Raw genomic sequence first — 27,216 nt, 5'->3', positions numbered from 1 at the left:
ATTCCGCACTATTTTTTGCAGATTGAACCAGGACAAACACAGAGACAGAGGCATAGGTTATTTATGAGCGTTAGGACTTGGAGTTTGGTCAAAGCGTATTATGACGATAATTATTTTGAAAAAATATGAACAATTATCTAAAGCGACGGATGACGAGAACTTTTTTCCCATAAAACTAGCACACACTGTGCTGTACTGTATATATGTTTTGCTAAACCTTTATTTGCCAGTAGGGGACTTTCAGAATGCCAGTAAAATATATGTTGTACATCTCTTTGGCTACTCTAAAGTTTATGTAATGCACAAATCTTGGCTTTTACGAGTGTCTTTTGTTCTTGGTTCAAATAAAATAGGATCAAGGTAGTGGCACAACGAAAAATGTGCGTAGTTGCAGATTTTCCTTTTAACATGCAGGAACTTTAAATTTTCTAAAGTTTGCCTAGGTTTCTCTTATTACCTCAGCAGATCATCCTCATATTCTCATATTATGAAGACAATCAAGTTCCTTTTTAAGTTTTTTATGTCTAAAACCAAGATGTTTATTCCCAGCTTTAAAAGTTCTCTTCATTTTCTTACCAACAATAAAAATACCAAATCAACCCGATTGTAATATTCTAAAACCAGAATGAAAATGGTCTCCTACAATGTTCAGACAAAAATGCTGTTATGCTGGATTGTTTATTCTTTAACCCACTCAATGAACAGATAAATCAAGGTGTTCACTTTGGTTTAAAGCATTTTTTTCACATCTTTTTCCAGTCATAATACAAAATAAACTAAAATGGTCATAAGTAGCTGGATTTTATTTAGTCTACCAATTTACACTTTTGTTGAGATTCATAAAAAAAAAAAAAAAAAAAGTAAAAGCATGATCAGCTTTCCAGTCTGTTCAGGAAACTCCAAAAAGCTGACTTGACAGGCACATCTGTTTCATTAATGTTGATGCAATAGATAAACTATGTACAGCGATGATTTCTTCTTGCGATAGCACACGCTTGGGATGAAGGGATGACAGGTTAGCAAAGCACAGGATGATGGATGGAGACAGACTGTTAAAATGGTCTAAGTGATCTTATAAGCTGACCAGACATTTAACCATCACTGTAAACCAATTTGGTTTCAACTAAACTTAATAGGAGTACAGACAAAGTAAGGACAAATTACCTAAAGATAAAGGTTAATTTATCATTTCTCTTAATGAGTTTAAAATCTTTTTATCATTTGAATTTAAAAGAGTGAGCTAAAACTCAGTTCACGTGAAATTACTTCAATGAAATAAATTAGAAAGTGAACATTATTATTATTATAAGCGTTTCTGTAGAGTACCAGATTTCCCCTTTGTAACCTCCGTTTAATGTCTTTGCTTAACTTATAGAAAACCTGTCATGCTCTTTAAACTCACAGTAATTCATTCATTAAGTCAAAAGTCCTGACACCCTTTCGACACGGCTCCTGGATTCTACCCTGCAGAATCCGGACGCCTCCAATCAAAAAAGGATGGCTGTCATACAAATAAAGGACACTTTTCTGTTTATATACATAACACTTTTGTACAGTCGTTGCACTTCCATGAAGACAGGCCGAAGCATTTCCACTCACAAAATAAATGGAAAAAAATAATAAATTCAGTGGAATAATCCTCCAGGTTTTCTAATGCTTAAGTTTTCGCAGTAGGTCATGTTTCAACTGAACATGAACTACACTGTACTGAAGGAGAAAAAAAAAAAAAAAAAGAGTAAAGCCTCTGAAATTATGTCATACATGACAGAGTGAGTCAGTTAAAGTCAAGCTCCATAAGTGACCTTTGAACTGTTTCCTCTGCATCCTCATTCATTTAAAAGAGCAGAAACCGTTAACCTGCATGTCTGCTAGATCTATATCTGCCCGCCAACAACACAGAAGCCCCCCATTTCATATAGGAGGCAGTGAATGATCAAAGTTAAGAGCGACAGCCCCCTCCCTCCCAGATAATTCCGCCTTCTTTCACACTGCATAAAGCTTATTTCTGGCCCACACCCTTTCTATAAAAATACACAAAGTGCCGTCTAGGACATGACAGCGGTGTAAACTGAAGTCAGATATGTGGCTATAGTGATCCACTGGCTCTCATTCACTAACAGTCTTGCGTGGGTGGACCGTGACCACTCAGAAGAACTAACAGAGTCAAAGGCCTATCGTTTTATCAAAAGGCAAGGCTTGATCAAAGGCAACTCTGTCGTCGGGACGTGTTCATTTGGGCGCTTTGGAGAGGGTGTCCGTCTCTGAGCACTGGCGGTCTTCGCTCCATGCCTCTCTGGTGCTTTTCAGGGCCTGCGTGCGCTGCTGGTCAACAACCACATAATCCACACGCTCGTCCGACGCGGTGATGCCAGTTCCCATGGATTTCATCTAAAGAGGCAAAATAAAAAAACAACAACAAAAAAAGTAAAATCTTTGAAACTCTTTTTACTTGAGAACGTGCGATTCAGAAGGTTGAGACTGACCTTTCTAGGTGGGGTAGACAAGCTAGACTCTAGATCCAGATCCAAGTACTCCACCTGTTTATCTCCCTTTGTCTTTAACATAGGGCTACTCCCACCATCCGTAGGCATGGGTGTGGAAAGCTTCATGATCTGCGTGAACCATGAGAAAATACTTTTACTAGCAGTCACAGTAAAACTCAATAAAACAATAACATGCTGTCAAAATAAAAAAAATGGTATTAGATGTCAAGAAAAAGTAGATTGACTAGAAAGACTGGGTTGTAAGAGAAATTTAATTTAATATCTGTTCTTATCTGTTCATTAAAATTGTATTAAAAAATAGAATTGGGACATTTAAGACTTGCACATTATGCTAACATGTTTTTTAAAAGTCTGAATTGATGTTGTTTTGATAAATATTGCACAGTTTGATTATATTTTATTGATGTTTAACCGCTAAACAAACATAAGCAATTTATTAACTCAGCATTGTTGCTAGGTTACCACTGTCCAGAGTGGTCAGTGTAGACTTTAAGCCAGAAAGAAATGGAATGACCTTGAACTACTCATTAAATCCTTTTTGATGCCCATATCCTGGAGCAAATTCCAGGATATGGACTAGAAGAACCAAACCTCTACTTCAACTGTTTTTGCTGCACATTTTTATCACCACATTTCCAAAATGGAACAATAAGGAGTATAGGGGGAAAAATAAGTTCAATTTTGGTATTGTGGCATCACTAGCACAAATTATTTCTACAGTTGTGTTAATTGTGAACTATATGTAGGGTGAAGGTATTAGATCTAGGATGTGACTAGACACAAACTACATCTAGAACTCATTTGTATCCAAACCACACCTTTTAAGCGGAGCGGATGATAATGGCACAGCAGAGACTGCAAACACTCTCTTCATGATCTAAAAATACAACCCACAAACTGCAACCTATGAATTTCTGACAGGCCTCACCATGCATGTCTAACCTGTCTACCTTGCTCACCTCTTCTATGGTGTCAACTTCCTCCACCTCCCTCTTTACAGGGGTGATGGGGACTGTGCAGTAGAAGGACTCCTCTCTACAGAATAAGAGGGGTTTTTGGCAAAGAAAACAAGAGACAAGCAGATGGTTAAGACCAAAAGAGCAAGATAAAGAAAACTGATGAAGGAGGCCAGAGAGATGGGAAACTGGAGGAAAAGAAATTGGCATCAGCGATAAAAATCAGAGGGAGGTGGAATACTGTCTTAAAGCAAGTGGAAAGAGAATTGAGGGAAATTAGTAGAATAGAAAATGAAAAATACAACAAAAGTCACAGCTTGAAGGCATTCATCAGTATTTTGCTGGTTCATAACTGAAATTATTACTCTACTGCCAATCCCACCACTTATTTGATATTCTAGTTTTTCCAAATGATATGCAAACAGAAAGAAAGAAAAAAAAGCAATTACCGGCAAAAGAATTGAAAATACAAACAAACAGGAAGACAAAGGTTAAAAGAGGAGCAACATGACAGAAATGACAAGAAACCGCAAAGAAAAGCTGGAATGATGAGGAGTCCATCTGCAGCCTCTGGTACTATGTTCCCACTACAGTCTGGCTATTTAGGAGGAAAACAACTGGGTTTTTGAATTTCCTTTTCTTTCCCTGTATTATGTATTTTCCCCTTTACTTGTATTTTCTTAACTAAATCTTCATATGAGTTTTGTTTTGTTTGGTTTGTTTTCACTTCAAATGAAATTGTAATCGCTGATTTGTTTCTAGATAGACAGTACTTGTGTGTTACATACTGGTTCGTCTGTTGGTATATTAGAGTCCAAGCCTATAATTAGCTCCGCATTTTCCTCGGAGTCAGTGCTGGAGGCCGTACTCTGCACTGACACGGGTCTCGGCACCGGAAACCTAGAGAAACTGAGCAGCATTCACAAGGTTTACACACCGACTTACAAGCAGACTCTGATGAGAACAAACACATAATGCAGACATAACAGCCACAACTGTCAACACCCCTGAAACCGTCAGAAATCCCTTCAAATAAGACAACAACCCCCTTTTAGTACCAAGGAACACTGAGGCAGATCCCACACTGTGACCTCTGTATTAAATGAAGTGTTAGTAACTACCATCTGTTAACCGTATTACACTACAAAAGGGCAGCGCCTCACCTGTTCACTTGCTGTAAAGTCTCACCTGCATTTTGGCTACAAAGAACAAGTGGCAACAGGGTGTATTATTATTCCTCGCCAAGAATAGCAGTTGCTGCACAAAGATCTACTTTTGCAGTTTTTTTGCACAGAGAACAAAAGCTGAACAGTGAGAACATGCCCTTAGTCTTCTGCAAACTGTAGAACTACGTAAAGTAGAAAAAAGCAAAAGCAAAGCCGTGTGGATACGTACTCTCGAGTGAATGACCGTGTGACGGGTGAGCGGACAGGTGTGCAGGACTCCTCCCAATCGGACGATGGTTTGATCTCCAGTGGAGCAGGTCTCACTGAACACAAAAAAAGACAACTAGTTGCAGAGACTACCAAAGGTTAAAACAAAACGGGGAAAGGGGACCAAGTATTTCATTTGCTAAAAATGACCTGTTTGTGTTTAGAATGGTTTCCTTTCAGAAAAGCTTTGTTTAAATGAAACCGTTCTCTGGAAATGTGCATATCATGACGTGTTGGGTTTTGGAAGCAAATGGAGAGGCAACTTTATGACACAGATGTCAATTTAAATGACCAAGACTCAACAAAAAATAAAAACTTATAACATACAACCAAATTAATGGCCCTGCCAGTTACGCACTCCCAAAAAGCTTTTTGAAGCAAGTGTTTGTTTTTTGGTAACTTATTGAAATCAACCGATGTTAAAACTGCATCAAGTTTATGCAGTCAACTATACAATCGGCTCCATTACTCACTGTTTTTAAGGAACTGCTTCATCCTTAAAAAGGTGTAACTGGTATAAGGTAAATCATGAAACTAGAGGTTACATTGCCAACATTTTCACAACAAACACAATCAGTTGATAAAAAACAACCAGGATCCTTTAAAAAAATGGGGTTTTGCAAAATAAATGTATAAAACTTTCACATGGTTTAATGAGACTAAAATCTCTGGGTTTATTGGGATCTAAACATTTACTAATCAAGTTTTTCTTTTTTTTTTACAATACATTCAAGATGTTTTTCATGCAATTGAAATATTTTGTACTTTGTAAAACCAGAAAACAAGTCATCAATTTACTTAAATGGTTGATAATTTTCAGCTTTTTGTGAAGAAACCCATGCCCTGTTTATGGTACTCTGTAGTTTTCCTTTTCAAACTGCACTCTTTTGTCTGCTTCTGATTCATCACAATTTAAACAAAGAAATACACAGAAATGCAGTTTTAATCTTGTTTTTTTTTATATATGTCCAGAGAAAAATGCTTTAAGAGCATATTAAAAACACCAAGACCGCAATTTTCATTGGAGTGGTTCTTTAGGTTCAAAGTGCAGTTGTACAATAAGTCGTTGATGCAGAATTTGTCTGGATTACAAGCTATATTTTTGTTTCCACGTGAAGAACAAACAACTGCCTTACAAAATCATGTAAGAAAAATAAAGAAATGTTAGTGCTTGGTGACAAAAACCAAATTGTGCATGTTTAGAACCGAAGTGCAATGTTTTAAACTCGTGGAAAGAGAAAGGTTAGGACCTTTTTGATTGACATCAGAATAATCATGACAGAGAATATTTCCAGGGCTTCTTCACAAGTGTTACTAAATCAATGAAGAATAATAAGCACACTCGTGCATCTCCTGTAGATATTTCAAATCAAAATCTTTAACTCATAGCCCTGAAGACTTGGCGGGATCCCAGGAGACTAGAAACAGCATGCAAAGAATCAGACGAAGAAGTGTGTGGAAAGGTCAGACACTGGAGAGTATTCAGATTCACAACAGCGGTTGGGTGTGGGGTACCTACCCTTGCGTCGTCCCCCTGGGAATTCACCTATGGTCTGAGAGTCGGTTCGCTCTAAACAGACACCTTTTGCTTTTATTTTAGGACTTCCTGATTGATGAAAGAAGACTTTGCTTATTACAGAACTTTGGGTGATTGAGACCTACAGCAGGAAGGGCTCTGCCATGCAAAGCAAAAGACAAGACGTATGGAAAGAACTACCTCCTCACATGCACCCGCTCACCTTTTAAAAAAAAAAAAAGAAAAAGAACACTTCAAGACGATTATTGTCATGACAACCGCAGACCCATAATGTCCAACATGCACTACACTTCATGCATCCACAGCTTCCCACACAAGGACTGACATCACAGCTGTGCATGCAGGATGAGCTGTCTATAAGCACTGGGAGTACAGTGAGAAATCAGGTCATGTTGAGAGGAGTAAACCTCAATCTGGAGCAGAACACTGAGACTTGTTGATAAGGCATCAACATGCTAATCATAACATTTGCTTGCAGGGTTGTTTATTAGGAAAATCTCAGTTGTGCCATAATTTTAAATATGATATTTAGTTCGGGGAAGTTTTCCTGGAAATGAGCCGCAAGTCTTCGGATTTATAGTTTGGGCAAATAAGGCAGAAAAAGCTGTCTCACAGTCTTACTGCTGTGGCCGTATTTGGGTTTGTTCTTTCGTTTTGTTTTATGTAATTTTTTTCTGTATCAGAGTGGAAACGTCTATGTTTTTGCGGATCTTTGTGTGCGTATGTGTGTCTGTCTCTGATTACTTTCAGGTGTGGTGCTGAGAAGGTGTGGCTCTCATTGGACCCAAGTGGATGGAGGCAGCCTTTAAGAGCACCATGTGGACCCTCCAGCCAGCGAGAAGGGAGCTTTGCTGCAACCTGTCTCCACTGCAGCTTGGCGCCCTTCTCCACCTGTTGAGTTTGTGTTGCACTTTGTCATTTTTGTGGTTTTGTGTTCAGGCCCACTCTGTGTAGTCTTTTGTTTAGTTTAGTGTAGCTGTAGGGGTGAACTGACATTTTCTTCCACATGTTTTCTCCTGTTTCTGTTAGTCTAGGGAGGTTAGTGTTTTGTCGTTGATTTTCCTTATCTTTCATTCACAGGTAAGATTTCAGACTTCAGTTTGGTGGGGTTCTGTTTGTTGTTTTGGCCTTTGTTCAACTTGAAGCCTTTCTGCTTTACCTGTTAAGTTATTGTTGGCTTGGTATTTATTAATTGTAAATAAGTTTGTTATTTTGTATGGAGACAATCTTTTGGTGTTTTTTTCATTAAATTAAAGTGTGTGTGTGTGTTTGTGGGGGGGGGGGGGGGGGGGGGGGGGTATGTGAAGCTCCTATAGGTCCCCCCCAGACATAAAAACTTCACAAATAATAGATAATGGCTATTATCCCAAGCGATTTTTTGTATATCTCTAGAGTGCACAGCAATTTAAAATCAAAAGTGTACCATTTTCAGTTCCAAAACTTTGTAACTGTTCATAATGGAAAATTTTTTTTAACTATATATAATGTTTTTATTTATTTTATATGATAATTCTAATTTTAAAAAAATAAAATATTCTGATAAATTTTTATTTGCAACATGCAATTCCAAAATACAAGTCTTCTCCCGTGTTCCAAGTTTATTTTAAATTAGTACTTAGGTGGAATTGGCTTTGCAATAAAAAAAAAAAAAAAAAAAAAGTATCGAATGAAATAAATCTTATTAAACGGTCAATCAATCTGGGAACATGTGGATGACACTTTCACAGTGATAAACGGCTTGAAAAATAATTCTGAGCTGAATGAAAGTACTAACATATTTCAGGACCAATCATCTTTTGAATGTCATTAATGCAATATATAAAAATGACATTTTTGAGACTTGGTACCTAAGTTCTGAACCTGAACAGTGATCACAGACTCTGCTTTGCACCAATGAAGCAGCATGTAGTCCAGATATGAGCTATGTCCAGCTTAATTCATGTGTGAATTCCATATCCCTATAGGTGGTGTTCATTCTGAAGTTACAAGACACGGTTTATGCCGTGCAGAATTTCGTTGCACACTTAAATTAACCAGAAAATCCTAGTATAAACCACTACTCTGATCTCTTTTGGTAAAACAATCTCTTATTTTCCTTGAAAACGTACAGAACGCAGGGCAGGATGTGCTGCTCTCGGAGCGCTTTGCACACAGATGAGAGTTAGGGTGTAAGATGACACAGCTTTTCATTCACCTTATCGTGAGTGTGTCGTCTGAGCACACAATACATCTAATTTGTCCCCAAATGGGGTAGGGTTCCTAGTGTGTGTCGTGTAGTGCAGCCAGGCTTTTGCCTTAAACTTCTGCGATGAGCCACTAAACCAACGCTGCAGAATGAAGGTCTATAAGCATGAGAAGACAGTTTATAAACGGTCCCATTTTGCATGGAAAATACACTATGATCAAAAGTGCTTCGGTATAGGATCTTTCTACAGTTTAAGATTATTGAAACAAGGATATCAGAACTGTGGTCAGGTAAAGGTCTAGCAGAATAAATCTCAAAATAAATATTTACGAACACTATAATGATGTATCATCAGTGTCAGAAGCTTTACAGAATGCTATAGGAGGGTAAAAAGACCAGAAATGTGTGTTTATGTAAAAACGACTCGATTATTCAAGGCCTGTCCTATGTGTACGGGTGAGAAGTTATGGAGTTTTAGGAGCAAAACGGGGTTTCTAGGCATCTTCATCTGCCAAACACACTGACAAGACATTGAAGCAGATTTGAGACTAATGGGTAAACTTTGTCAGCCTAAGAGCCTAACAAGCCGTAAACTAATTTACCAGTTTGCTTTAGGAAATGAACACATAATTAGTGGTTTTTCCAACACTCCCAAACCAAGGACAGACCCATTAGTACACAATAATACAACAAGAGCAGAAATGAATGGCTTAAAAAAGCTCTGTAAAGATAGTTTTTTAGTTCTGATCTTGCACAGGAGGATGGTGGGTGAGTATGAGATGAAAGCATAGTTAGCCATAGCATTAGTCAACACTTAGTAGAGGTTTTATAGCACACACATCAATCACGAAGCAAGAAGACTAAGAACATGTGTTAAGGAGTCACCATCACACCTCCATGCAAGCACTCACCTTTACGGTCTGGCTTTAGATTACGGTCTACGGGCGGTGGCTGGCACTCACTGAGCACTGGCCTGCGAGGGGGGGTCTTTGGACTTAAGCGGAAACCCATGTGAGCGGGTGGGGGAACCTGTTTACCCAGGGAAGGGAACTCCACAGTGCTTGGGGTCATTGGTACATAGTTCGTTTCATTCGCTGTCTCTAGCAAACTGCCAGAGTGATGGTGCGATGGGGAATTGGCACTCATCGGGACATAGTTCTGGTCAACTTCTTCTGTAGAATGGCTCCCTAATGGCATCATTCCTTTGTTTTTCTGTTGATTGCATAATTAAAAAAACACTCTTAGTTCAAAAAGAACAAACCAAGCAAAGGATCGAAGTACAACAGTCACTTTTTAAACACATATTCTGCTTTTTATATTGGTTGAATATTGATGTAAACAAAGAATTTGAGAAAAAGGTTTTTGGTAACAACTTCAAACATCAATAATTTACAAAGCTGTAGTCACTGCATTCTATTGTATAATGAGTATGGGTGCATGATGCTTTCCTAAGAGACAGAACGGGACTCATCCTTAGTGTAACTTGATACTACTTAAAAAGCTTTCAAAAGCCTGACAGCAGTACGGAGTGGAATAGTGTTTATGAGAAGTTTAATATTTCTGCAGTCTCTGCTGTTGCTTCACATCATTATTTGGTGAAGATAGTACAGGCTATCTTCTCAATGCTCTTTGTGTTGCTTGAAGTGAGAAGTCCTGGACTCTGCTGTTTTTTGTTTGTTTTTTTGAAAAAACAGGCAGTTTGTTTTCTTCTTAGTAGAAAACCTGAACATGCTGGAGACTGCATTTCTACAAAGCAGCTACTGATACACACTTTTGTATTTTGCCAACAAAAGCCATTTGTGATTTTGATAAATCCCAAATGAGTCTTGTATCTGTATTTTACTTCCAAATTACACGGCTATGAATCATAAAATAACGACACAATGTGGTGACCCCTAAAGGGCAAAGCCCAAAAGCAAAGATACTTCGCTGGATCAACTTTGTTTACTTTGGTTAATTGAATTACGTCGTTATTTTGGCATATTTCAATTTGCAATTGATATGCTGCTATAATCTGTAGTCTTGTTTTCTTCAGCTCAAATACTTATTTAACTGTCAATAGTTACAAAACAGGAGTAGTAAGAAAATGTTACCAATTTAATATTATAAAATCTGGCAACCTTTTTAATAAATGAATTATTTTTAAAACATTCCGTTTCTAGAAATGTTCAGTCATCAACACAGGCTTACTAGCAGCCATTATTATAAGGTGAAAAAAAAAAACATCCACCTGTAACTTTGGTTGCAACACTTACAAAATAGCATTTGAGGTTTTCGTTGAAGTCAAATGAATAGCTTTTATCTGTGGGGAATGGTCTAGGAATGTCATAGAAGTCCTGGGATCCAAAATCTGCAGAAACAAAACCAAACAAAGTATTAAATATTTGCAGCAAATGTCTTACTGGAACAGCACAGTGCTCAGTCAAAATGTGATTTGATGGGAAAAATACGAAATTTTCAAAAAATATTGCTGTTGTGCCTCACCGCCATGTTTTCATTTTTAGGTGTTGATCTGAATGTAAACTAAAACATTAAGAGAAACCATGTCCAAAGGACATAAAGTACTGTGCAAGTGCACACGGTTTATCAAGCATAAATTGTAAATTATTGGAAAGAAGAAAAACAAACAAGTCTCAAATGTAAATCAATCAAAAAGCCACATTACAGTATATTTATTCAGGTTAGTGATAGTTCAGCATGAATCTGTAAAGTATGACTCACTGGCGTAGTTAAAATCTCATGAAAATGGATGAACAAATGACTTTATATTAATAAAAGCAGACTTAAAGATTCAAGTCCATTTAAAGACAGAAAAAAAGACCACCCTGAAGAAAAAAAAAAAAAATCTATAAATGTTTAATATTTTTTCAAAAAACTGCTCATTTTATGGCTTTCACAAAATGAATGCAGAAGCAACAATGGTATTTCACCTCAAGCTTAGCTAAAATAATTTTATTCATTGGGGATTTCTGCAGAAACATTTATTACCACAAGGGGGTGGACTATGTGGAGGAATCAATTTTTAGCCTCAACATTTCACCACCACCAATCCCCTTTAGAGCTCTAGTTGATCCTACAAAGATTGTTAGGTATCAATCTTTGCACAAAGAATTTACTGCAAAATCAGACTTAAAAAAAAAGGTTTATGTGGGAATAAAAGCTTTTTTAGCTCAAAGGCAACACCTAAAACTGTGCTGAAGACGGGAGAAAAATAGAAACCTTTGCGAAGACGTGAACAGTCCTCCGCTCCAATAGTGTGGCTTCGTAAAGCTTTACTCCCGGCACTAGGTGGCACACTGTAGTTTCCATCCGTCTCCGAGGCTGGACGAGGCATACAAAAGGTGTCCGTAGGTGAGCGCTCAGCAGGCGGTTGTGGAAGCCCTGATGAGGAGCTGAGCGAAGGCTTGGGTGGTCTAGGGGGAGGCACTACATCACCCTCCGAACCTCCAGCTCCGGTTGACAGTGACATTGTGCGAGGGGCCTGGTAGGGACAGTTTGCACCAGGTGTGGGTGGGACGTCATAACTGATGGAAATATTGCGCATGTGTGTCTCTATTGAGGGTTTTCTCGAAGGTGTGTTGAAGACATAAAGCTCAGAGGCGTCCCCGCTGTCTGTATGAGCGGGAGGAGAGGAGGCAGATATGGGGAGAAGAACAGTGTCCTGGGAGTAACTGCGTGGGAGGCTGTAGAGACCGGCGTCAGCTGAGAAAGAGGCACCGCGGGACGGCGGCGAGTCGTAGAAGGAAGGGGCGGACGCTGGAGCTGGGTGTTGTGGGAAGAAGCCGTTGTGTGAAATGTGCTTCGCTGAGAAAGTGGCAGAAGTAGGAGTGCGATGAGAGGGAAGGTTGTCATTCAGGTCCGTCTCTGAAGAGGTAGACTTGGAGCACTCGGCATGGGCTCTGGGAACATAAATCGGATGCACATTTAAGTAAACTTAGGTCCACCGACAAAATATTACAATCCACACAGTGGCATTAAGCCTTTGTAGCATCATTTCCAAACTATAATAAAGATTTCCACATTTAACTTCACATGATCAGTCATCTTTGACAAAACCACACATTTAAAATCTTTAATAAAGTGATTTATTTTGTTAGAATGCTATCATATCAAGGGTAGACTAATACATATTTCAATCCAGAAGTCATTTCACTTTGTACCAGAGCTGTGTGTGAGTTAGTGTTTCAGTATCGGACTGTCTTCTCTACACGTTTGGCACTTCAAACAAGCAGGCAATTCCAGCTGGAGGGCTGGCCACTCACAGACAAGTCTGTGGAGGAACAGTCTTGCTCTCACACTCCTCCAAAAGCAAATACTCCTGGTCTCCCTCCAGTGGAGACTGACACTCCACTGAGCTACACACAACATCCAACAAGGACAAGGAAGAGCAGCAGAGTTGGAAAATTGGAAGAAAAAAAAGACAAAATAAGAGGAAAGGGTCTGGAAACTGCACAGAGGAAGTTGTGAAAGTAAAACAAAAAAACTGAGCATGCATTATTAAAGAACAGGTTAAGTAACCTCACCTGTTGGGTTCAGGTTTTTTGCTCTCACAGTTAGCAAGCCACAAGTAGTCCTGAGGTTCATCTGAACTGGACTGGGAGTTCAGGTGTTGCACGCTCACTGGCTGGTATGGAGGTGGCACACCTGACAGGACTGATGCTGCTGGACCAACATTACCCAGAGCTGCATGTGGAGGCGTGTCAACCACAAGGCCCCCAGTAATGGACTGGTGAGCAGCTTTCGATGCGTCTGGAGCAGGACAGTGAGAGGACAGCGGTTAACAACAATCCTGTTGATGTGCCTGATCATTCTTTGTACTACTTATATGTAAAATAGGTCCCAATTAAAAAATGAAGGACCACCTATGCTGACATCAGAAAAAAAAAAAAAAAGTAACATCAGACAGAAAAAAACAATTCTATTTTTCAGCATCGGTTGTATGGCTTTAACTCTTTTACACCAGAGCTTTAGCTCCAATGTTCACTACAGTGACTCTTCAACTGTTTACGCAATTACCACAATTCTAACGGATTCTGAAGCGGAAGAAAGCAGCTTAGCGCTTTTTCGGTGGAACCTTTTTCTGTTAGAAATGTGTTGCATATTGGTGCATAGCCAATATGAAAAGCCGCTTTCTCCACGTCAGATTCAGCTCATTTATGTGGATCGTGTAAACTGTCAAAGACTTACAGTTTGCCAAAGAGTGCGGTATTTAGGTTTTGCAGGCAACCTCTCCGGTGTGAAAGGGTTCAAGCTGGCTGCTGTGTGTTCATCATGCATACACGGGTTGGTTTGCACAAATAACATGGAGGGTGCTGCCATGAGTCCATTTTTTAAAATGTTTTTAAGCATGTCAGTAATTAATAAAATAAAAAAAAACTAACCAATTGGAATTGGAAACTTCATCTGCAATCAAAAAACAAGTTTTTTCTACAAAAAAATAAAAGTAGGTAAATATGGATATCGTGAACTGCAAATCCTGCTAAAAACCGTCGAGGACGAACTTCTATTGTAGGCTTGTGATGTCTACTGACATAGTACAGGTCATGTAGCAAACATGTGATACTAACCACAAAATAAATAGTAAGCCGTGTTTGCAAATGCCAACTTTGGCAGGGTAAAGGTCTAAAAGAGTTTGGTGGAGGCGTTTCCTAGCAACCAAACCCAACACAATACTCCAGTCTTTTCAGACTATTTTAGCGGCATAAATAATCATTTGATCTTTCCTGCATGCAACTAGTTTTATTTGGTCCTGCAGGTAAACACCCCATGCACAGAGAGAAACTTTCACTCATTCCCTCTCCTTAAATTGAACTGCCTCACTTCTTACTTGTGCTTCGGATATTATTTTTATTCCTTCTGTTTTATCGTTCTTTCTTCTTTTGCAAAGCAAACTTGGTCCTGGAATCTGCTCCCTTATTATACAAAACTTTCTGATTCTGGTTTTTCATTTTTTGGGGTGAAACTAAAATTTCAGAGGACCAAATATGAGACCATGTGTTCAGTTGATAATGCTTAAATTGAAAAAAGAAAAAGACAATGACCAAACACAAGTAAAAGCACTGCAAAATGAAGGAAAATAAAGAGGGATTATGCTACAGAACAGTCAAAAGTCTTTACCATGACATGAAACACTGGCATTTGTAGATTGTTGGGATATTTGGCCTGTGTGTTTTGTTGTTTTTCTTCCCACACTAGATAAATACAGTTCCTCACCAAGGTCTGTGCTTTGTAACAGGGAGAGTTACCATATTTCCAATCTTTTAAAAAAAATGTCTGCTTGAGTTGTTCTCCTAAAATGTGAACAAAGATGACTACTTATAATCCAAGCAATCCTATTTTTTGTTGTAAAATGAAAGCAGTTTTGACTTAATAAAAAAATTTCTAGTCAATTCTGGCACTTTTGTTAGTTTTCTCTTTTCGCTCCTTTTTGCTATTTAGGTTTTGTGTAAGAATCTGCAGAGAAAAAAAAGGGGGGAATGCTTTTTTTGTGTGTGTGAAAGTACTAATCTATACCACCTACACCATCTCTGAGAGCTTCCATTCCTCCAGCTTTCCTAATGTTCCTTCTTCTAATATCTGCTCGGCTCTGAAGCGCTCTGCATGTAGTGTGGCCACACATTACAGAGGAGTGGGAGCTGGGTCTCACACACAGAGAAGTGCAAACAGAAAGAGAGCCAAGGACATTCTTTTACAATAACAGCCAAAGAGGCCTATCTGAAAAAAAAAATCTCTCCATTTTTATCCTTGAAAAGTCTTAGCTTGTGCGTCTTTAAAGAGCCAATATGAAAAATTCTGTTCAAGAGGAGCTCAATGTCAGTATTTTTTTTCCTGAACTTGAGGCATAGCTGCTGCAAGGATGACAGAGCACCATAACCAATGAGTCACTTGACAACTTTGACAAGTGTCCTCTTCTAAAAAGAACCTGTGCAGTCCCTTATGTCAAACCTCACTTAAAAGCTGATGCATTTTACTGCTAAGGAGCAAGAGAAATTGGAAACTAGAAGAAAAAAAAAGGGCTGAAAGACTTATAAAGTACTTGGGGCTTTGATTATGCTAATAGCAAACAGAAAATATTTACAACTTTTATAGCAGAACTTGGAAATATTCAGCAGTGGCTCATTAACTCATACATGTTAATGGACAACAACAGAACTATGATTATATTTACCAATAAAAATAAAATAGCTAAAATGTCATCCAGAAGTGGAGCTTGACTGTGTGGAGGAGTTCAAGGATCTCACATCACTGGACATATAGGTCTCCTTAAAAAAACATGTCCAAAGCACCAGCAAACTAAAGTCGGATTTTTAAAACTTTAGATTCATTTTCACATAAAGACTTTTGTATTACGATTTTTGCCCTATACTACAGACAATTAAAAGACGATAAATGCTTGTTACAGTGCTCTTTGTGTATGCATTTTACCAAAAACTAACAAAAGGCCTGGTGCAGGATGGTAAGAAGTATTGTCAAACAACAACTTTTGAATAAAAAACTGTTGCTGAGGAGATTTCAAGTTTAGAGCAGCGAGTTATTCATTTCCTATAAATAAATAAATCCTGAAAGCTAAATGGAAAAAAAATGTCATGTTGCTCTTTAACTCACATTACAAATGGTTAGGGAGTCGTTTTGACTTTTACGTTTTTTTTGGCTGATTAATAAAATAGCTAATGTTAAAACATTGTTTCTGCTTAACAATAATCAGTTTTGTTTACTGTAGAGTATTCAACTTCCCTGAAACAAACATTGACACAACAGTAACAGGACTTGTAATTGTTAGGAGTATAATAACGACTTATGGGGCAACGCTTACCATCGTCAGTGGGGTTAAAACCACAGATGTCACAGATGTGGCGAACCCACTTGTTCATTTCTTCCTCAGTGTCAGCCACCAGGTAAAAGACACGGTCGATGGTCTTAATGTCGAAAATGAAGCTGTGCTCCAAATCCTTCTTGCTAAACGTCAGCCCAGCATCAACCTAGGGTGAGACGTCAACAGAGTTTGTCTTACAACATAGTGGTTCAGTATCAAGGTGACTGAGTTTGATCTGTGTTAATAATGAAAAATACAGTTTGGTGAACAAGTCTTGGTTTTTTTGCCTGTTCGTTTAAGAGACTTAATTGTTTTTATGCTTTCAGTGGCCTTGCCCTGAACTCTGAGCTCTTACAGGCGCACACCTCTCTCCCAGTCCTTCGGGTCAGCTAATCAGCTGCTCCTGGACATACCAAAGGGCAACACTTACACTTCCTCCTTAAGCTTAATTCAGAAAGAAAAAAAAACAGAACTGCCCCCAGACTGTTTTTTAACACGTGCTAAAATAATGATTTTATCATTTTCATTTACTGTTTCAAAATTGTTTTTAAATTGTATGCAAGTGGTTTTACTTGAGTTTTTTAATTTTTTGGGGGGTTGTTTACTTTACCATGATGTTTTGTAGAGCTTCCCAAGTAACCATGAACCATTTTAACTACCATCACTTGTCAGAAACTCTAACTGGTTTTTGTGTATTTTAGGCATTGTGATATAACATCTTCCAGAAACTTTCTGACTCAGACTCTATTCTTGTTTTTCTAGGAGTCCTTTTCATTATGTTCAGGTACTAAGTCACTGCTAAGAAATGGTATTTTAAAAAAAGTGGAGTGAGAAAACATGATTAGAATTAAAAACTACCTGGTGGTTAATACACTTTGCTGTTTGTTTTTACTATTTTCTTTTTACTTGAAATATTTGAGAATGATGAACTTAGTTCTGGATGATGCAACTATTGATTTTTTTTTTAAATAAATGTTTAATTATTTCGTGTGTGCCAATTCTTTTGTTCCTCAATATTACATGAAAAGGTAACTGAATGAATAAAACATAAATAATAATCATACTGTAAACAAATTTATAATCACTAAAAGTAAAGATTTCCCTACATTTCTTGGAAGTTTTCCTTCTGTTTGTTCCCCCTCATTCTTCATCCATAAAACATTTAGCCACACAATTAAACTTTGAATAAATTAGGCTTTACTGTTGCAATTTTAGTTTTTTGAGTTATTTCTAAGTCATAGTTCTTTGTGTATTATTTAGCTTAGTTAATTGATACTATATCTTTGGTAAAGTCCGAATCAACCCTCCACCCCACCCCCAGTTATACAAACAGCCTTACCTACCAAGTTATACTGAAGTTCCCAAGAAGTGTTCATTTTCTCAAATATAATGGCTTACATAAATATAAAAAAAATGTGAAATGAACTATAAAGCTAGACTAGCAGGCTAAACAAACCCTCATTTAAGAAAGAAAAGAAAAAGAACGTAGCAAGTATCTCCACTGCATCTACAGCAAAACTGTCATAACACAAATCGAGTGTTTCCCATGGAACAAGGAGTAATACCTGCTCACACAAGTTGAGATCTATTACACGAATAGGCTTCTTGGTGTGGTCATTCTTGTAATACTCCAAGACGTCTGGGTCGCCTGTTAGACGGCCACTGCGAAGAACAAACCATCGCTTCTTCCATGCCTGCAGGGTAAGCACAAAAATGAGGCCAAAGGTTATACGCATGTTCTCACACTGACTGTTTCATTCCCAGATGACCACAAGCTGACCAAAAGCTTTATTTATGTCATTTTCACTCCGTGTATCCCGGGAGGGCTTTTGTTTCTGTGTGCACTTAAATTTTAGCAGCGCAACCCTTTCTATGGAGTGGCGAGAGCCAGAGGACAGAAGCCTGAAGCAGAAATATATATCTGGGATTTTCAGAACAAAAGCTTTGTTCAAAAGATTTCAGCGACCTAATATATAAAGAAAAGCCGGCCATCAAGTGATTTATTTTGTTTTTCATTCTACTTTATAGACTGTGAAGAGAAGCTAATAGAAAAAGCTAACTGAAAAAAAGGCAACAAAAAAAAAGAAAAATAGCTGTGATTTTGAGCTTCACATACAGAATTCAGGGAGTATTTTCAACAGAAAACCTCAGAATACATCAGCGGTGTTCTATAAAATGAGAATAAAAAAAACTTCTGTTTTTATTTCAACAAAACAAAAAGGTGCAACAATTACCAGTAAAAGCAGACAGTTGAAACAGAGTGCATTAAATTTGAAATTGAATCATTGCACTGCTAAATCATTTGCAGTGCCACAAAGCTGATAAATGAACTAAAACAAGATTCTTCAAGAACTTGTGAAAACTGCAACAGTAAAGGTAAGCAAAAATCTACAGAACCTCCACCTGGTTTTCCTAGGCTGTTTCTAAATAAAATTCGGATTTCCCCCTGTCTGCTGGGTTAGCATCTAACTGATAGGCAATAAAGCAATGGTTGAACAAAGACAGTGGGTGTGTTAAGGGAACCTCTCTCTTCTGTATAAGACAAAGTGATCTTGGATCTTGTTACCCTGTGGGGAGCAGAAGGACCAAGATCTTAGGTTACAGAGAGGCCAGGCCCGCCCAGTGCGAGTGTGTTGACAGCTGAGAAAGTAGTTCATGCTCAGAACTGAGGCAGGAGAGACAGTAAACATGTTGATCTCATGCATGCAAAGCAAACATAAAATGAAAAGAAATAATTACAACAAATCATTATGGATAAAACTATAAGATTTTATAAGAAAAAAAAAAAAAAAAGAGTTAAGTCTGTCTTAAATTCAATGTTAGGTGATAATTCGTCTAATAATAATGCATAATCCCCTGCATTTCCAAAAGATTTCCGACAGCAGGCTATCCCGTAGAATGTAATGTGCTATGCATGCATGCTGTATTAAGTCCATATGAACTGAGGGAATCAGAGGCCAACGTTCATTTTTTCATCACCCAAAAGAAGGAAGTGGGGATGTTCATGAGAACACACAACCTTCTGTAGATAAGTCTTTAGCAAAGCTAAAATAACATCAAGTTGAGAAGTAAATCCATTTTCTCCTGCAATTTCTAAAATATTTAAAAACCCACAGCAAGAATTAATATTTTACTCCAGGAATCCAAAATACACAATCAGACATTTTATTGGACATGTGGAGTCACCCAATAAGGCCAAAGATATTTAAAACATCTAAAAAAGAAAAAGCAAGTAAATATAATTGCACTAGGATTTTTATAAATACAGTCTTACTCCAGTGTTAAGTCAGAAAAGACAACTTGATTAGGAACTTGATTACATACCTCTTGTCAGTGCTCAAGAAGAATATGTTTAGACATTTAGTCCTGTTTTTTGGGTTGTATATTCCATTAAAGGCAGCACTCACTTGAATCAACATAATTTAAACAAAGTATCACTGTAGAACTCACATCTTCACTTCAGCCTTTCTTGATACCTAAAATTCTGAACAATAATAGAGATGTCAGCCACAAAACCGGATGGGGAATGGGACAGCTTAGGACGATCCTGAACCAGAATGGGGAGGGCTCCCGACATAACGGCTACGCCTGCCAGCCCCTCTTTATCCCTACCCGCCTTTTCTTTAAGTATGTCCTCTGATAGGATGAGACGCGGGAAGACACCCCCTCTCCGTTTGCCCACCCTAGTTCAACAGCCAAAATGGGACAGACAGTGAGTGGTATTGAGGGGCATGCTAAGATGATGACAGAGACAGAGGGGCTGGGGGACTTGAAAAGAGATGCCAACAGAGCGAGTCATACTACTGTCAGAGGCCTCTTCACCAAATATCACTGGAGATTCCGAAAGTTTTGGATGGAGCTGTGCTACAACTATGCCGAATTAAGCAAAGACAAACATCCAGATAGAATAATACTGTACAAGAGATACTGTAAGCATGCACTTGTCCACATGGCGTACAACAAGAAACATTAAAGCCTAATTTATGCCTAATAACTGGAAAAAGTATTGTTGTGAGCCATCAAAATGAAGTTTAAGCAGAATCAATTTGTTTTTTTTGTTAACAAAAAGTAAGTCAACAATTAATTTAACTATTTTTATTTTTTTTCAAAATTTATGTTATTGTTGCACTGCTTAAATGTTCTCAAAAATACAAAGAAAAAAGAATTACACTTTTAGTTTAACTGTTATTAAAAGAATAAACCATCCAACCTGAAACCAGGCTGCATTTTGAATGGTTAACTTAATAGAAACACAACAAATCTATCTTTTTTTTTCTTTAAAAAAAAAAAACCTATTAGGAAGAGTTGAATCAATTTTTAAACTTAGGCAATGGTAACAAATAAAACTGCCAACACACAACAAGGAGGCAATGGCATCGGCAGACTTTTCAAGATTAGCCACCGCCGCCAGATTTTTTAGATAATCGTTGGCAAGGTCATGAATGTAGACGGCAGCAGTCAGGCGGTTGTCAATCAGGAGGAGATGACATCATTACAAAATTTGGCGGCCACCTTTGATTGGATGATATCTAAATGTCTCTGGATGGCAGCCGTCCATACGATGTGCCACTATTTGCCATCTTGTGCATTGCTCATATGAGTAGTCCAGCACTCAATGTTCCGTCTTCTTTGTATTCTTCTCAGCATCAACCACATTTCAATAAGACACAGGTTTCAGAGTTGCAGCGGTGTTATCATATTATGTGCAGGACCTAAAGTCGCCAGGATCACTAGATTGATGTCTGGTCATAGCCGTCCCCCAGGACACGTCAACATCCCCTATCAAGCGCTCGCGCTGCTAGCGATTCTAACAATTGGTAGCAGCGGATTTCTAACAATTGGCCGGCAGCAGTGGGACGGCAGCGCAGGGGCAGGGGGATGGTGGAGGGTGGAGGGTGGCAGTCTGAAATAGGTCAACCATCATACAATTTTGGGGACTTTGGAGACCTCCTATCAGTCAGTTATTGCGCTGCTGCCTTCCTGACACCCGCCCGTCACTGGACTGCCACTGAGCAACCTTGAAATGTGCTCAGGCGACCACTGACCAGTGTCAAAAAAAACGTCTGGTTGCCGTAAAATGTTCACTTTTTCTTAAAACCTCGATGACTACCATCTCCCAATTACAAATGCTGCAGTGTGGCCACCTGCCAATTCGCTGAAAAGCTTGCATTTAGATTGCTGCGCTATGGCATTTTACGATATGTGATCATAGTCTTATTAGGATTCAAGAGGCTGAGAAGACACCAGATGTCAATCAAAAATCATAACCAATGTGACCCACCAAAAGCTAAAGTTGAGGAGGTTTGTGTCGTCAGTATTGATCAAATTTTCCCTCATCAATGTGGGAATGGTCATCCAAAAACCATCTGAAGTACTTTGACTAACAAGAGAGATTCATTTATGTTTTTACTTTTGATCAAATTTTTACCTGTAAACTAATTATGAAAAGGTTGAACTTTTCTAGCATACACAAATGTGAGGTAATACAATGTGATCATCTGAAACAAAAGGCAGAAAATCAACATCAAACTCTAGATGCCTCAATTTGCACAACAATTTGTGAAAGTATACTAAAAGAAGAGTTTTAAAAAATTGGTTTGGTAGGATTTCTATGAATACTTATTCATTCATCTTCTAAACCCTTTTTGTCCCTTTTGGGGTCATGGGGCTGCCGGAGCCTATGAATATTATTTAGCATAAAACAGGATCATTCTCTTTTCCAATGTGTATGTAAAAAAATAAATTAAAAAAAACTAGCCATGCCGTGCGCACAAAAAAAGACTTTAAAAAGATGCACTCATTTGGTCAATTCTAAATAAAACACATTGGCAGAAACAAGCTTTTTTTTTTTTTTTTTTTTTTCAGCTGAAAATGGGTGTTTAGATTGAACAAAGCAGACTTACAGATATATGTCTATATAGATATGCATTTTTCTTGTTCATGGGCTGCACGGTGGCGCAGTGGTTAGCGCTCTTGCCTCACAGCAAGAAGGCCCCCGGTTCAAGTCCCGGCTGGGGGACATGAAAAAACACAACATCAATGGGGGACCTTTCTGTGTGGAGTTTGCATGTTCTCCCCGTGCATGCGTGGGTTCTCTCCGGGATCTCCGGCTTCCTCCCACCGTCCAAAAACATGCTACATAGGTTGATTGGCAACTCTAGTGTGAGTGTGAGAGTGAGTGGATGTGTGATAAAGGATATTCCACCCTGTGACAGACTGGCGACCAGTCCAGGGTATCCCTTGCTTACGCCCAAGTGGCCGGGATAGGCTCCGGCAACCCCGTGACCCCGAAAGGGAATAAACGGTTAAGAAGATGAATGAATGAATGAATTTTTCTTGTTCATGTGTCAAAAAAGCAAAAAAAGCATTGGTGGTTGCTTTGCACCTTAAGATGTTGAGATGTTAAGAAGTTACAGCTCAACCCTCCAACTCAAGTCCATAGTACAGAAGTTAAGAAGTCCCAAAGTTTTTTACTTTAGGATCAGAAACTTATCAACTGATTATGAACATCTGTTCACAGATGGTGGTCCACAGGCATGCACATCTGTTATGGAAGTCCCCGCTCCTTATGGCAGGCAGATGACGTTTGTTGACCAGCCTCATTTAGCCATAGGCCAGCCACTCTTACTTGTGCGTTAATTGTGCGTTCTGAGGCTCAAGGAAGTAAAAATAGAAGTTTAGCGAGAATCCTAGTCATGCCCTGCAAACAAAGACGACTTATACAAGTTGCAGCACTAAACAGAGGAGCTTTTGTCTCCCCTCCTTCTCCCGCAGCATACCTCGTCACCAAGGCCATGAGTGCTAAAATCTCTGACGTTCATGGCACTCTTTTAGAAACGTCTTTATTGGATCAGTTTTAGCTACCTAGTAGTAAGAACAAGGAATGTTATTGAGTGGTATTGCGCATTTGCTGACCACATTTTTGTCGAATTGCAGCATCACTGAAATAGCATTTTTTCCCCATCTTTGTCATGTTACAGACAAACTGAACTGTGTACCGGTAATATGCGTCAGTTTGTCAACACCTTTTTAATCACATTTGGGGGCTTTGTCCTCTAACTAGCCTCTTAATGCATAATAACAAGTGTAAACTACTGGCACTAAACAGCATAAACAAACAGAGGAGGAGGATAACTGCATTGGCACTCCTGCACTGCTACCTTTTTTAAAGTGACTTCATTTCCAAGCAATCTTTTTACATATTCAAATCAGAAAAAACTGCATATGTAAATTAAATAAACCTACCTAAACTGCATGGAAATTAAATACTTTGTTTTTTATATGTTAAAGGGGAGCTGGAAAGCTGAAACAGTTGATTAACAAAGTGAAACCCCCCCTTAAAAACTGTACTTGTTGCTGTTTGGTAGACAAAAAAATGGCAGCAATGTATGCCATTATCAAAATTTTGCGCTACCTCAGCTTCCTTCCATACATGTTGACCCTGATTTTTTATCACTCCATCCTTTGCTGTGTGTTGTTTTTTTTTCTGAGGAACAAACAGATAATTTGTCCTAGTCAGAATGAGTCAGTGCAGCTGGGGTGCAGGTCATTTAACACAGCCCACTCAGATGGGACAGATGGCTCAGCCAGTCGCACGCTGATACAGATCTAATCTAATGCTATCACTTAGTACTTCAAAAGAAGAGCAAGGGAGCGAGAGATCATTTTACTGCAATCTAGAGTAAAGGTAAATGATGCAGAAACTGCAAAACTTAACAAATTCACCAATATACATAAAAAATGTGTCTTTTGGGAAAAAAAATATTGATATTAATTTAACCGACACTCAAAGTTCAAAACTGTTCAAAACATGCTGACTGATGATGATGTGCAACTCGTTGCTTTTACACAGCCTTTTCTGTAACACTGCCATATCCTCTTTTATCCCAGCGCAGTGTGAAAGAAAACTGTGGCAGTTTGCAGTCACATTCTTTACTGCCTCTTTATGGTCTGTGTATGCGGGGCTCTTCAACTAAATTGTAAAGCCATCCAGTTGGAAAAAATTTCTTGAAGTTAAGGTCCGGAAAAAAAAAAAGATGTCTACATAGTTAGTGTAATACATTTTTAAGTAGCTGATGATTGGTGGCACATCTGCATGTAATTAATATCCAACTCTCACTTCAAATTAATTTAGTACAATTTTGAACTTTTTGACAGTATTGAATGTCACGTAACATAAAACACGTGAAACTGTGGGCCACACACACACATACTCACGCACACACAACAAAAAAACTCCCAGGACAACTGCCGACATCACAAAAAAAAACAGATGAACGCAGGATCCACTAGTCTTCATTAGCATCTTCCACAAATCAAACACGCCCCCTGAAGAATTTACATTCAGAGTTTTTCAATCTATAAGGGCAGCATTTCAAAACTAGAAAATTCCTGCTTAATTCAGCCTTTCTGTAAGAAAAATTTCCTAAAAGTCCTTTTTACCAGCTTCCTCCGTTCAGAAACGACTTCAGCAGGTCGTCAACTTTATTTGATTGAATCTTCTTTGTCTGTCAAATATTTGCGGCTGGTTTAAACTTAGACTTTGTGATAAATATTTTCCCTTCATGTAAAAGTGGAGGCTAACAACAGGATGCCAAATTCAGCTGTGTCCAACATTTAAGGTGCGAAGGATAAATAAAGCAAAATAAAAAGACACAACCGTCGTAAACTGGTATTTTCTAAATATAATAGAAACATGAATCCATCGAGTCGGCATCTTTATTATTGTGAGATTATGTGAAACATTCGAAGGTCAGTCACCACACATTATGCAGAGCAACTTGGTATGTGGAAACAATCGTCTCAATAAATCCATATGTTGAGGAAAACTTATGGTTTTGTCTGTAAACAGCAGCTTTATGTTTCTTTGGAGTTGAAGGCTCTTCTTCAGTTTCCTCACTGGCTCTATCCTCCCCAAAGAAACTTCCCAAACATGTCTTTTTGTTTGGCTTTTGTTCACCTTTGGCTTTAGGCTCATAACACTTGGCTTACGCTCCGAGCAACAACCACTTTATGTCATGCGACGCGTCAAGACAGGCAGATGGGATGAACAAAATCTGGTAGTTTTCCAAAATAAAACGTACATCTGAATCAGAAAATAAAAAAGCGTAAAGAAGCAAAGTCAGCCATTTTTTTATCCTGTCTGGGGCCCTCGGACAGGTACAGGTTGGAGATCCCTGATCTAATGGGATTACACGGCACATCAAAAAACGACGAATTGGGGACACATGAAAAAAGTGACGTGGAGGGGGCCCAGAAAATACGTCCATATATAACGAGTTGGGAGTGAGAATGTGTTGGTTGCAAGGACCACAAAAGTTGCACCATTTGAAATAGAGGGGCCCATCGTATTAGTTTTGCATCAAGTTCGGATGCGGGTCCGGGTCCGGGTCTGGATGACCCACGGTCTGCTAGTTAATGCTCCTGGTGTGGTGGTTATAACAGTGGTGTTGCAGACATTGACAATTGACATTTTCTTTGTTAAACGGTTGATGAGGGGGTATAGCTTAAAATACTTTTGATCCCAAATCGTCTAAAAGTTGTTTTGTCTCAATCGTGTTGATGACCAACATTAATATGAGAATGTTTATTTAGAACAAAAAATTAAAATGACAATTCTTCCCTTTAAAAAAATCTTTTAGTCCATCTTTTTTGTGATGCACAGAATAATAGATTATTCTTAAACTTGAAAATACAACCAATTGATAGCATTGACATCCTGACATACAAATGGATAAGTCAAATGATCACACAAAATGCCTTTTTTATAATTTTCTATTATATGTATTTAACCTGTATTTAACCAGGTAAGTCAATTGAGAACCACTACTCATTTACAAAAACAACTTGGATCTACAAGGCATGCTTATGGACTGTGAGATGAAGCTGGAGTGCCAGGAGACGACCCATAGCCGCGTTTACATGGGCAAAAGTAATCGGAATGAACGCCTGATTGGAAAGAAAATGCGTCATGTAAACGCGCCGTTCGGAATACTCTGCCCCGGTCAGATTCGTTCAGATCAAAATTTCTTTCCGATCAAGATAGGTGGGTTATACCGATCGTTTATCCGATCGTGGAGCATGTAAACGGTCATTCCGATCGTGTGTCACTACTGCTCTGGTTTAAGTCATGCATAGATGGTGTTTTGCTGAGAGAAAGCTTTGGAGCGCATACAGGACCGACCAGCTGCTCTGCAAACGCCCCGTGAAAAGCGCCGCTCCGCTCTCTTTCACCCATCACGAGGGAGATGCGGGGGGGATGCGTGCCCACTGAGGTCTGGACCCGGCACCAGAGCTCTGCGTTCGGGCTCCGGTGCCAGTGGACCGAGTGAACCTCTCTGAGCAGAGCAGCCGGATTTATTAATGTGTTTGAGGGGAGGGTGCTTTGTTTGTTACGTTGAAAGCTGTGCCCCGACAAAATAAAGGCTGATGTTATTCCCAGACATTTACGTGCAGCCAAGCTGCAGATTGCAGCGTTTCCCGCATGGTCCTGGATTTTGAGTCCATCAAAAGGCTAATGTTGTTGGCGCGTGTTAGCCTGTCCTAACACAGGGTTCTTCTTCCAGCTCAGTTCTTCCACAAAAATAGCACTGACCACATGGATTAAATATAAAATGATGAGCGAACAGGCACTTCATAATATTCATAACATTAATAAAAGCCCGTTTGGAAGATCGCCTCTTTTACCGAGCTGCTGCATAAATATATGTCACAGCAAAGGTTTGTTTACAACGGGACACATTTTCCTTCCGGTATTTTCGACACTACTGCGCATGCCCAAATGATTTA

The 27,216-nt window shown here is 38.8% G+C and overlaps 1 protein-coding gene across 33 annotated transcripts in view; it reads right to left on the bottom strand.

Annotated features, from left to right (window-relative positions):
- Positions 1-659: 659 nt before the first annotated feature.
- LOC101173122 (GRB2-associated binding protein 1) overlaps positions 660-27,216 on the bottom strand; it is a 51,992-nt gene continuing 25,435 nt past the window's right edge. For 4 of the 33 annotated variants that reach the window (XM_023957565.2, XM_023957564.2, XM_078943395.1 and 1 more), the window contains 13 exons: positions 17,994-18,122; positions 16,429-16,594; positions 13,139-13,364; positions 12,878-12,970; positions 11,835-12,514; positions 10,871-10,965; positions 9,527-9,827; positions 6,413-6,499; positions 4,856-4,949; positions 4,624-4,659; positions 4,249-4,369; positions 2,484-2,612; positions 660-2,388 (listed from right to left, as the gene is read on the bottom strand). In XM_023957565.2, the coding sequence (XP_023813333.2) occupies positions 2,230-2,388; positions 2,484-2,612; positions 4,249-4,369; positions 4,624-4,659; positions 4,856-4,949; positions 6,413-6,499; positions 9,527-9,827; positions 10,871-10,965; positions 11,835-12,514; positions 12,878-12,970; positions 13,139-13,364; positions 16,429-16,594; positions 17,994-18,122 (2,316 nt within the window). In that variant the 3' untranslated portion in view covers positions 660-2,229. Of the gene's footprint in view, positions 2,389-2,483; positions 2,613-3,463; positions 3,540-4,248; positions 4,370-4,623; positions 4,660-4,855; positions 4,950-6,412; positions 6,500-9,526; positions 9,828-10,870; positions 10,966-11,834; positions 12,515-12,877; positions 12,971-13,138; positions 13,365-16,428; positions 16,595-17,993; positions 18,123-19,752; positions 19,988-27,216 lie in introns of those variants that run through there. The other 29 variants (XM_078943386.1, XM_023957573.2, XM_078943397.1 and 26 more) reach the window with 18 other exon arrangements.

This window comes from Oryzias latipes (genome assembly GCF_053564925.1).
Source record: "Oryzias latipes strain Hd-rR chromosome 1 unlocalized genomic scaffold, Olatipes_Hd-rR_3.1 chr1_Y".
Classification (NCBI taxonomy): Eukaryota; Metazoa; Chordata; class Actinopteri; order Beloniformes; family Adrianichthyidae; genus Oryzias; species Oryzias latipes.
Note: the sequence above shows the minus strand (reverse complement) of the source record. Positions and strands in the feature narration are given on the sequence as shown.